General features: G+C 36.4%; 1 protein-coding gene across 1 annotated transcript in view; it reads right to left on the bottom strand.

Annotated features, from left to right (window-relative positions):
* Positions 1-2: 2 nt before the first annotated feature.
* The window catches only part of LOC137651462 (T-box transcription factor TBX3-like), a gene marked incomplete at its 3' end in the record, with an annotated part of 396,907 nt that continues 384,409 nt past the window's right edge, over positions 3-12,500 (bottom strand). Inside the window, exon 5 of the mRNA XM_068384687.1 lies at positions 3-14. Within this exon, the coding sequence (XP_068240788.1) occupies positions 3-14 (12 nt within the window). The remainder of the gene's footprint in view (positions 15-12,500) is intronic.

A 12,500-nucleotide genomic window follows, 5' to 3' on the forward strand; every position in this document is an offset into this window, starting at 1 on the left:
GAGTTGAGGATCGTCTGGAACAGATAAAAATAAAACTTATTAATAACTTATCACACAGGCCTATAAGAGGATTAAGTAATAAAATAAAAGGAAGGTTAAATATTGATCTGAAACAGATTAAAAAGGGAGGATTAATATCTTTGTCAGACAGACTATAAGAATATAAAATATAAACTAAAATGATATCGTCTGAATTGGAATTATAAAACATTAATATAGGAAATAGTCGATAATAAAAAAAATATTAGAATGGGAAAAAAGTCGATAAACTAAAAACATTAAAATAGCAAATAGTATATTATCCATTTGCTAAAGATAATTATAATGAAGCTTTTAAAGCATGGAAATGGTTTACAAAACTAAATAAAATATTCATAAAATATATATCAACGTTTACGCACACAGACAGGGCGAATGCACACACACACACACACACACACAAACACATACACACACACTCACACACACACACACACATATATATATATATATATATATATTCAGTGATTATTATCCCATTGTCATTGGACCACGAAGGCTGCAGGCCTGGTGACGCTGGAAAGAATAGAAAAGGATCAATAAATGTATGGGAGTTCTCGTTTTTTCTCCCTCTGCCTCTCTCACTCTCTTTTTATTGTGGTTTCAAGGGCGAACAGAAAGGCAACAATGAACAGGCGGAACACGAAATAATATTAATATTAAAACAAAAGAGTAAGGTAGGCCTTTAAATACAACGACGTAAATTGGTACCGAATCAACTACACAAACTCTCTCTCTCTCTCTCTCTCCTCTCTCTCTCTCTCTCTCATTATTTTCATTATCGTGGTAATAACCCCCTTTTTATTACAATATCAATTTAATTTCATCCCAGCTTTAATGTTATTAATAAAGAATGATTTCGTAAACTTTGAAACTTAGTATTGTATAAACTCTCTCTCTCTCTCTCTCTCTCTCTCTCTCTCTCTCTCTCTCCTCTCCACACACACATGGAACCAGAATTTGCGGATACACCTTCTTTGTCTTAACGCGGTTTTATTAACTCTTAAAGTATTTACTCAACTAAAAGACTTATTTTGTTCTGAGCGAAGTCCACCCCTGCCCCTCCAGGAGCTCATAACCCGCATGGGTGAACACGCACATATACACACACACATCCATACACAGTCTCGACGGTAAACGAGTAAAAAGGACAGTACGAATGGGAAATACAAAGGAATTCATTTAGTAAAATGCTGTCTCCATACAACGGTGTGTCAGACGGCAGAAAATATTGCATTTGGTTTTTAGGAGAAGAAGGACTGAGATTAAAATATGGAAATCTAAAACGAATTTTGTGTCCAGCAGGACAAAGAAGAACGACAAATAAGTCACCGATTACAAAGAAAAGGCGATAAAATAACCAAGAGACAAAGCTCAAATCAACGACAACAACCACATCAACAACTCGAACAGTGGTTACGTCGGCGAGATTCTTGAAAGGAGTCCAGCATGCAATTATGTTATTATTAAAGGGGTCCCAATCCTTGATTGGCCAGCGAGTTGACCTTCAATCCATCGGCGGCGGGACTTCTTGTCCTGCCTGTCAATCGTTGCTGTCATATTCATTTCCTCTGTCCACTCCTGGTTATTTATCATTGGAGGTCATTTGTCAGCTCGTTGGACGTGTCGTGTTTTGCCGTCAACGACGATCTATGATTGGCTCTTTTGAAACGATGGGAAATGGTCTGTAGATGGACGGTTAATGTGGGGCCTTGAGTAGGTTTGTGGAGACAGAGAGAGAGAGAGAGAGAGAGGAGAGAGAGAGAGAGAGGTCTCGGCCTTTCTCAAGGTCTATGGTAGATAATAGCTCTACTGTCGATCATTGTCCCTCTATTGCCTTATCTCCCTTAACATCAGCAAAGGACTGAGAGAGAGAGAGAGAGAGGAGAGAGAGAGAGAGAGAGAGACAAACACACTACGTTCTTATAAGAATGTCTTTGTCCCTACACAATTACTTTCACTCGGTAGTCTCACTACGCCTGCAATGTGGCTCACGTAATCTACGATTTCCAATTAATCCCTCCCCTCTGTATTGTCAGATTATCTCTTGCATAACCCTTTCTTCTTCCTACAATCCCTATCTCTCTTTCCTTCTTCCATCTCTGTTCCACCAACCTCTTCCTTCCTAGCCAGCCGCCGCCATCCCCATCCCAAACATTTGTTCTCAATTGACTTAGATTAAAGGGCGTAAGTTTCTTTCACTTTTAGACATTTTCTCAGCTGCAATTTTCTCATCCAAAACAATTTTCCCCTCAAGAAGGACGCTACCTACCCTACCCCCCTTATAAAAAATCCCCCCCTTCCACCCTCCCATCTCCTTAACCCTGTATGACCTGTCAAGAGGAAAAAGAGGGGAAACAAGCCGTTATTATTCTCTCATCTATTCTTTTATGTGTCCCCTCTGCTAGTTACCAATCGAATTATTCTCATGTTCCACTGCATCGTACCAAATTAATGCATTTGCGAGAGCTTTATATCTTTTCTTTCTTGGTCTTCTAGTTACTGGTATAATTGACAATAATTCTTTAATATAGTATAAAGAAATAGATTTTTACATTATAAATATGGGAAGGGCAATTCGGAGGACTGTTGGTCGTAAGCCGAAAAATTCCATATAAATTGTATGTAATCTTCGATGCATTAATGCAATAATTACTAAAATGCAGCAGATTTTTGCATACACAAAAATATCCAATGAATGGCAGTTTTACCCTCCTACTCCCATAAAAAACCCAGTGACTTAAATGTAATACACACACATATATATACATATTCATATATATATATATATATATATATGTGTGTGTGTGTGTGTGTGTGTGTGTGTAATCAACATAAAAAATGTCGATGAAAAAAGGGAAAATATTACCAAAAAAATGCTTTTATCCATAGTTGCAAAGATTCTCTCCCTATTATGGAAGTGTGGTCAAGAATGCCATGTCAGCTATTTTCTTTTTTCCTTGTTTCCTCCCATCCCCCATCCAACCTCACCCCCTCCCATTAGGAGGGGGGCCTGCTCTAGCAAACAATTTTCGAATTATTCCCATAACTCAGCGTCAATCACGAGCAAATTTAGATAGCGTCGAGCGTTGATTTATGGTAAATTTGACGATTTTTCTAAGATCTATCCTTGGCCTGCGGTAGGAGCTGTTCTGGTTGCATATATATTGCTGACTAAAGATATAAGACAAGGGTTGGGTATGGGAGAAGGGAAAGGGGAGTAGGGGTAGGTGTAAGAATGAGATGGGTGGGGGGAGGGGTGAAAACAGTCTTCCCTCGACGTATGAGAGATGATGAATAGAAGTATTTTATCATTCCTATTTTTAGTTCTCTAAATTGTTTCCTAAATGTAGGAAGCAATATAGCTCCTATCATCCGCCTGACGTCCAATATAAGTGCCCACAATGAAAATTCTGCGGGTTTTTTTCGCGTATAATAATTATACAAAAAATAAATCATTTACCTTTTTTATTCCTACTTATTCAACTGACTTAAAAAAGGATTTTAAATAAGGATATTTTATTTTTATTTTTTAATTACGCAGGACGACTTATCATAGGAGATAATACTAGACGAAAGGAACTCGTAGCAAAGAAATAACTAAACACTTGATGGCATTACCTTCACGCAACGATTGATATGTACAGTTGAACACATGAATTCCTTGCACACATCGTTCTGAGGAATTGCACCCTGTCACACCCTAACAGTACGGCGAGTTCCTGTGTGTAGCTCAGCCCACAACCTCTGCCATCCCTCCCTAGCCTAGCTGTTAAGTTAATCAAATCTACAAGTCGAGTTTCTCCAATATGCAATTCAATTGGAGTTTTATATGAAATGTTAACGTGACATTTTTCGTCCTAGTCTTTTAGATTGGCTTCATAGAGCGTAGCATGTTGTATGGAAAAAGAAATGTTATCCACTTAAGATAGATTAATTAAACATAGAGGTAAAATGACAGAACATTTAAAAATCTAGAGATTCAGAGAAAACCTTAACAAAATCAAGGAAATCAAATGATATCTCACGTTGTCAAATCATGTCAACGGTGTGGTGACCTGGTGGTTGCGTCCTTGCCTGGTGATTGCCAGACGGAGGTTCGAGTCCCGCTCAAACTCGTTAGTTTCTTTGGTCAGTGCAACCTCACTATCTTTGTGAGCTAAGGAGCCTATTGGTCTATCTGCGGAAGTCATCAGCAGCCATTGCCTGGCCCCCCTTGGTCCCAGATTGGATGGAGAGGGGGCTTGGGCGCTGATCATATATAATATGGTCAGTCTCTAGGGCATTGTCCTGCTTGATAAGGCAATGCCACTGGTCTCTTGCCTCTGCCATTCATGAGCGGCCTTTAAACCTTTAAAAGTCAATTTTATCACTTGACATTCCGAACAATAAGTTTAGGACATCGCAGATTCATATATATAAACATCACGCACAAGTTTCATTAATCGTCAAGGAACCCGGAAGCGTTGTTTAAAGTGTTGAATAAAATATTCACTTCACATTCGATCATGTATTACAAGAATAGGTGCGTGGGCAGCGTGTTTAGACATACATAAAATACATGTGCGTTTCTGTGTATGTTTACATGTGTTACGTACGTACAAACGGGATAACTTATATCCTTGGCATAACTTTCATGGTTTATACATGAATTTACAATAGGTTGAATTACATTTAATTTTGACATTCTCTTTAGAAGTCTTTTGTGTTCTGTATCAAGGCAAAAGTTTTGTAAAGAAGTATGCAATCATTATTCTACTTGATATAATTTTTTACTGATTTTATAATTCAATATTATCCTTTTTCCTATATTTTTCTTTTCTGTTAGTATAAGAGAGAATGGTAATAATTATCGATATAATTACCACTACTAAATCTCTCGCTACTTGTACCGCCACTGAATACAATTCAAGAAACAGACAATTCTTAAATATAAAAGTTTTACGACATTGTTGTGGTTCTTCTCATTGTGCCATAAATCTTTTTGCGGGATTCTTCCAGACGTTTCTCTTTTTATTTAACAAGAAGCGACACGAATAGCATAGGAACATGTAAATATAACATTTATCTCTTTACGTTATGTCCGATTCGAGTTAGGTAATAAAATCCTCATCACATTCTGGAGGAAAAAAAATCAATTGGCCAGCTGCGTTGATCTAATTACTGAATTGCCATACGAACAGAAGTATACATAGCCTAGTGGTTTAAATCACGTCTGTAAGAAGTGTATGTTGTTTTTAAAACATATTACATATGACTTACCAATACTTTCGTGACTCATTTCTGCTTTTTTGCAATGTCATATTATCATAGCATTATAAAAGAAACACGGCCAGTGTAAAAAGATTAAAATAATGGGTATTTTAAATAAATTATGTTTTTTAAATCATCCAAAATTAACTACTGTATTTTCGCAAGTATGGAGAAATAAATGTAGTTGGAATTTTGATCATTTATGAACACCGAAAACAGAAATGAGTTCAGAAAAGAAAAACGACCAAAGAGTTTAGCGATAACACCAATACAGCGTCAGTACATTCGGAGTCTGTTAGGAGTTCAGAACGCGGTCTTCCAAATAACAGGTTGTGGGAGGCAGCGGCGCCTTCTACAATACAGAGGAAATTTGGTTCGTACGCGACTTGAAACTGGAAGACCAATTCGCTCTAATGGTCAGTATGGGAAAAGTAGGGAATAAAAAAAGGAGAAAGAAAATAAAGTAACAATGTTACAATTAAGAACAAAAGAATTACGAATCTTATATTAATAGTATCAGTAATAATGAAGGGGGGGTAAACAGGAGGAGGAAGAAATTTAGTAATGACATTACAAATAAAAATAAAAGACTACGAATCTTATGATATTAATGGTAATAGTAATAATGACCCGAATTCAAACTGTCCTGACAAAGATATGTTTGTCATTATTAGTATAAGCAAATTAACAAAAGTATAACTATCAGTTTTTTTTTTTTTTTTTTTTTTGGGTCAATTATCAATGCTTTTATCCAAAGATAGTCCATTAGTATATTAACCAATAACTTAGATACCATTTTGAAGATACTGCCAGTAATAACAATGGTATCAACAGTATTAGAATATTGAACGAATAAATAAAACGAAAAATGAATAAATAGATAAGAGCAAGAGACGCAAACTTCTTGCCTCCATTCATCTTTAAACCCTCGGAAAACCTTAACCCTGACAAGATCCTCTCTCTCTCTCTCTCTCTCTCCTTCTCTCTCTCTCTCGGTCCCCAACAGAACTTCCAAAATCCGATCTGAGCAACATGTTTACATATTGAATACCACTAATCTCTCTCTCTCTCTCTCTCTCTGTCTGTCCCCAACAGATCACCCACAGAAATCGAGAGACGTTGAAAACCGACAAATTCTGCCCTCGCCGTCAAGCTCTTCTGCCTCCCCCCCTCCCCCTCCCCCTTCCTATCTAACGCCGTTTCTCTTCGATCCACCTCCCTCTCCCCCCTTTACATAAATCCATTATCTAACTCCTCACAGATATACATACATACACACACACAAAGGAGGATCAACGGAAAAGGGTTTGCCGGCCCAAAGAGAGAAGAGTCCATGTATACTGCATGCATCAAAAAGGTGTATGATAAAGAACACAAGGGGAAGATCAGTTTTTGAATGGACTTGAAAAGGTCACTGGTATATTTTTGTATTGAGTCGGAATCTAACTGAAAAAACATTATCCGCTGAGGGGAAATAGAATCATAGAATGAACTACAATTCCTACACAAAACCTACAGTATTAAATAATGATAATAATAATAACAAAATAGTAATAATAATAATTATAATAATTATAAAAGAAAAATAATAATAATAATAAAAGAAAAATAATAATAATAATAATAATAAAGCTATGGTTAAAGAGGGAATAAGCTTAACTATGCTGAAAATAAGGAAAAATATGCCTTTGAAAAAACGAGGAAAATTAAATAAAAAAGGATTTAATGACAAGAAAATAAAAAAAAAACATAAACTATGTATTCCAACTTGTGATTTGAAATAAACAAATATTATGAGAATTTCAATATTTCACAATACCTGTAGATTCACTAACCATTAGTACTAAAAATGGAATGATAACCCCCCCCCCTCTCTCTCTCTCTCTCTCTCTCCTAAACTACTTCCTTATCTCTTGAAATTCAGTCGACGAGGTCAACTCGTTTTTTGTTCGTAACCAGATTAATGTTTGTTCGCAACATACTTCCATCTTAATCAAGACAGACCGAAGTCAAGTGTGGAAATTGCTTTTAATATGTTATTGTATGTTAGCAATAAAACAATCGCTTAAATAAGTGCAAATGATTTAAATGACATCAGTCGTCCAACAAAATCATGAAAATGTGATGAATCCTTTGAAAGCAAAATACATAAGCGAGCAAACATTAGCATAAAATCGTATATATACATCTGAGAGAGAGAGAGAGAGGAGAGAGAGAGGAGAGAGAGAGAGAGAGATGCCTTTACCATGATTGCTTCTTCGTTTTCAAGATAAAATAATTAACCAACCAAACAAACATTTGAAGCATAAAGATGGTTCCTCTGTTTTTTTTTTTTTTCTTTTTTGGTTCGTCAATTTGTTATTGATAAGAAATGTCAATATTTTTTTAATGACATATATATTAATATCATCATCATAAATATCAACAGGACATAATAAAAGGGCCGTTACTACGCAAGAACTATTACGAAAAAGTTCATGTAAGAAAAAATGACAATTATTACATAGTTGCATAGACCATTATCGATACAATGTAGAAATAGGCAATACAATAAACATGAATAACTCAGTATAAAAATGAATTATTATTCACAAATCATTCTTATGAAATTCAAAGTATAAATTAAACTATTAAGTAACACTTAGATAAAAAAAAAAAAGATGAATACTGGAAGGAAAACCCACAAAAAACTATTTCACTTTATATTTTACTATGCCCTTTATCCTCCCTTTCACTACTGTACAAAACAGATTCGTTCTTGATCATAACGAGAGAGAGAGAGAGAGGGAGAGGAGAGAGAGAGAGAGAGAGGTGGGTTGGTCGACGTAGCGTAGCAATCTTACCGTAATCCCGATAAAAGTAAGGGATTCTTTTGCGTATGAGAGAAGAAAAGAGAGAAAAGATAAAAAGAAATCTTCAAAGATTCGATCTGGGAAGAGGATTTCTGATTTCCATATGGGAGAAGCTCAGATATGAAAAGGGGATAAGAGAGAGAGAGAGGAGAGAGGAGAGAGGAGAGAGAGAGAGAGATTCTTTAAAACCAAAATAAATTAAAAAAGGATGGTCACAACGCATCATAGAAATATTATTATTATTAGCTAAGCTACAACCCTAGTTAGACAAGCAGGATGTTATAAGCATAGGGCTCCTGCAGGGAAAAAATAGCCCAGTAAGGAAAGGAAATAAGGAAATAAATAAAATACAAGAGGAGTAATGAACAATTAATATAAAATATTTTCAGAACAATGACAACATTGAAAGACCTTTTAAAATATAAACGATAAAAAAGAGACTTAAATCAGAATTATTACAATAAAGATATTCATGATCTGTCTTAAACACTCTCACAAACAGGACCCCCCACCAAAGAACAGGGGGAACTGAACCTATCCGGTTTCCCTCCCTCCCTCCCTCTCCCTCCTCCCTTTCCCTCCCTTTGACGGCAGGGAGCTCACTTGATCCTGCTGTATCGTTCTCATCGAGCATTATGGGCCATCAATCACGAATATTATACTTTGGACGAATAAAAATACATATCAGATTAATCATAAGGTCGGCGGTGAAGGCCTCTCTCAGGGATTATATTTTCGGGGAATCTGCTCAGGGAATAAGTCGGTGTGGGATGCGGGAATTTGGGAACTGGGGGAGGGGAGTCCTGGTAGGGGAACACAGAAGAAGTAAGTTTGAAAAAGCTATGGATTTCAATGTACTTGAATTGAAAATTATTTCCTTTTGAATTTTTCCAGATTATCTACTACCGCATATATCTATTATATATACGTTTGCACGCTATATATGTATGCATGTATGTGTATATTGTATAGTTGAACACAGTATTTTATATATATATATATATATATATATATATATATGTGTGTGTGTGTGTGTGTGTGTGTGGTGTGTGAGTGTGTAACCCCTGAAAAGTCGTGACAACATTAATTAATGAGGTCCTACGACAATATAAGTAATTCCGTGTAAACACGAATAAGTATTTACTTATTCGGTAATGATGGATAATTCAAAATAGCACAATTTCACACATGCTTGGCATTATGTAAGTATACTGCATGAAAGTAAATAAGTAAACACGCATGAATACGTTATTCAAGTTTGTATTCACAGAGTAAAGAATTACTGAAGGAAATCTTTTCATACAAATAAAACTTCATCAAATCCTTCACCTTATTTTGATAACAATAAGGAGGAAGAAGAAGAAGAAGAAGAAGAAGAAGAAGAAGAAAGAAGAAGAAGAAGAAGAAGAAGAAGAAGAAGAAGAAGAGAACCAGTTAAATGTGTTCGGCAAAACCGCATGTGACGACCCTTGCCTGACGAGATTATTTGGCTTAAGACCAGTTCATGTTTACATAGAGGACCCCATCCCAATTCGTCTAACATTTACATCGAATTAACTCATCATCGCAATCCATAAAACGGCTCGTGCTCCTCTACCCCCCTTCCACTTCCATTTCCTCTCTCTCTCTCTCTCCTCTCTCTCTCTCTCTCTCTCTCTCTCTCTCTCTCCTCTCTCTCTCTCTCTCTCTCCCGTTCCTTAAAAAGAAAGACAAAGTCATTAAGATGTCAAGTATGTTTATCAAAGGTTTCACTTCAATTTGCATTATTTTTTGTGTGAGAGAGAGAGAGAGAGAGAGAGAGAGAGAGAGAGAGAGAGAGAGAGAGAGAGAGAATTATATAAAACATGGAACTGTACTTGATTTTAATGTGTTGATAGTAAATTGTAAAAAATAAACCTAAGAAATGAGCAATCATTTTAGTGCTAACAATTAACTAAATATAAATGCTGAGTAAAAAAAAATAGAGAAAAAAGTTCGATGAGAGAGAGAGAGAGAGAGAGAGAGAGAGAGAGAGATTATAAACATTGAAAATACAATTGACAAAAACATGTATTGGACATAAAAGAATAAACTGATCATCCACAACAAATTGTGATAATAGATTCCATAAGAGCACTATCAATCAACCAATGCCAATGAGAAAATAATGAATAAAAATGGTTCGATAGAGAAAAAGAGACGAATTTCCTAATAATACGTAATCTGTCTCATAGCGGGGTCGCAAAATAAGACCCCCATAGTTGCTATCTTTCGCCCTAACCCCTTCCATTCCATGAACGGAAAAAAAAAGTTATATAAATTTCCCGGGGATGGATTACCCTCTTCTGATGAACAGTTTAAAGCAAGGATGAGAAGAAAATAAATAAGAGGAAGAAGGATGATTTCCCCACCATAATCTTGGGGGGGGGGGGGGGGGGGCCCGAGTACACTGAAGGGGAACGAGGGGATGTTGGGGGAAGCAAGAAGGGATGATCATGAAATAAGAAAGTCATAATTTGAAAAATACCATTATAAAAAAAGAAGGACAAATGACAGAGGTGGAAGAAATGAAGATAATAAATTTAATATCATTTACATAGAGGGGTTACTCATTATAAGAGAGTTACAGCGGAAAGAAGGATAATACAAATAGTTGTATCGTATGATTTTGTTTCCTGATAAATCTCCAATTTAGGGAGAAGTATGAATATCATGTGGTGGGCCAATGTAATGTTTCCAGCAAGATTGCCTTTAGTAAACTTGTAGGAGGGAGGGAGGGGAGGGAGAGAGAGAGAGAGAGAGAGAGAGAGAGAGAGAGAGAGAGAGAGAGAGAGACTTTATTTCAAACTTATAATGACTGATGGTAAGTTCGATCTTTTTTATAAATGTTCGCCAGTTTTCCTTCTTGATAAGTACAAAGATAATAATAATAATCCAATAGGTTCTTGTAACATCGTCATGCTCTTTAGTTTACCAACGTTGGTAGGCTCAAAAGCTGTTGAAAAATGGAAACATCAACTTTGTCCTACATATTTCATTACAAAAGGTATCAACTATACACTAACATAAATAATCATGCCGAAAAATTGATAACCAAATATTAATATAATTCTGGAACTTGAACCATCATAAAGCTACATACGATAAGGGAGTCGGGGGTTGCGAGGAATCTTCCCGAGCCTTTGGTGCCGAGCTTCTTAGAATTTAAGCGGTTGTGTGATCGTGGGGTAAAGGTACGCCGAAATATGTGTGGGAAGTGAATTCATCTCCAAATATCATTTATGAGATTAAATATACATCTTTCATCTTTACTATCGTCACCAAATATAAATCAACTTATACTTGCATTACACTCAAATTTGGTTATCAATGTTTAGTTGATACCTTAAACAATAAATTGTGTAGAAGAAAGTTGATGTTTTCATTTTGCAACAGCTAGTGAGCGCAGAGATGTGGAAATTATCTATAAGTTGATCTCGTGTTTCATGTCTGCATATACCACCATTGAAGAGTACGTGTCCTAATGTTCCACAGTTTTGACTATGAATTCCATCCATATTTATTAATAAAAAATAAATAACCCCATTAATCATTAAATCCCCATTCAATAAGAGGTGGTGGGTCCAGGGGAACGGGTCATGGGTTAGGAAGGGATGTGGTGATTCACAGGGGCTAAAATAATAGTGCCATTCCCTCTACAGGATGCAGCGAACAGGGCGTGGTGGTGGATTGTCGTTCCCCGTCCCTGTCAATCAGGGGGACATCTCGACCGATGCACAGTGACTGCTATTGGAAATGAAAGGGGGGGGAGGGGGGAAAGTGAGACACAAGGGAACAAGAGTATATATGGAAGAGGACCAAGATGGGAGGGGATTGGAAATGAAAACAGAGGGAGAAGTTTTTTTTTTTATGTTGAGGCGAGGGAGGTGGGGGGGAATGGAGGAGAGGAAAATGTGGTCACTGGTTGGCTTATTCATAGAAATGATTTCAAACATTCTTTCTAAGATTTACTTAACTCTATCCAACTCTAAGCGATCTTATCACACGTTCGGAAATACTGACATCTTACAGTTTCTTGCATTCAATTTGTGAATGTGTATGTCAAGTCATTATAAGAGAGAGAGAGAGAGGAGAGAGAGAGAGAGAGAGAGAGAGAGAGAGAGAGAGAGAGAGAGAAATCGTAGTATCCAGCAGGACCATTAACAGTTCGTAAAATAAAACATGTATAGAAAGTAATACATAAATATCCAATTCTGTTTATGTAAACAATTGCAACATCTTGCAATCTATTGGCAATCTCGTGACTTCTCTTCAAAGGAAATAAATATATGAATAAAGTGAGACGCTGCAAATTAAAAGGAAAGCAACTCATGCAAG

Source organism: Palaemon carinicauda, chromosome 13 (genome assembly GCF_036898095.1).
Source record: "Palaemon carinicauda isolate YSFRI2023 chromosome 13, ASM3689809v2, whole genome shotgun sequence".
In the NCBI taxonomy this organism is placed as follows: Eukaryota; Metazoa; Arthropoda; class Malacostraca; order Decapoda; family Palaemonidae; genus Palaemon; species Palaemon carinicauda.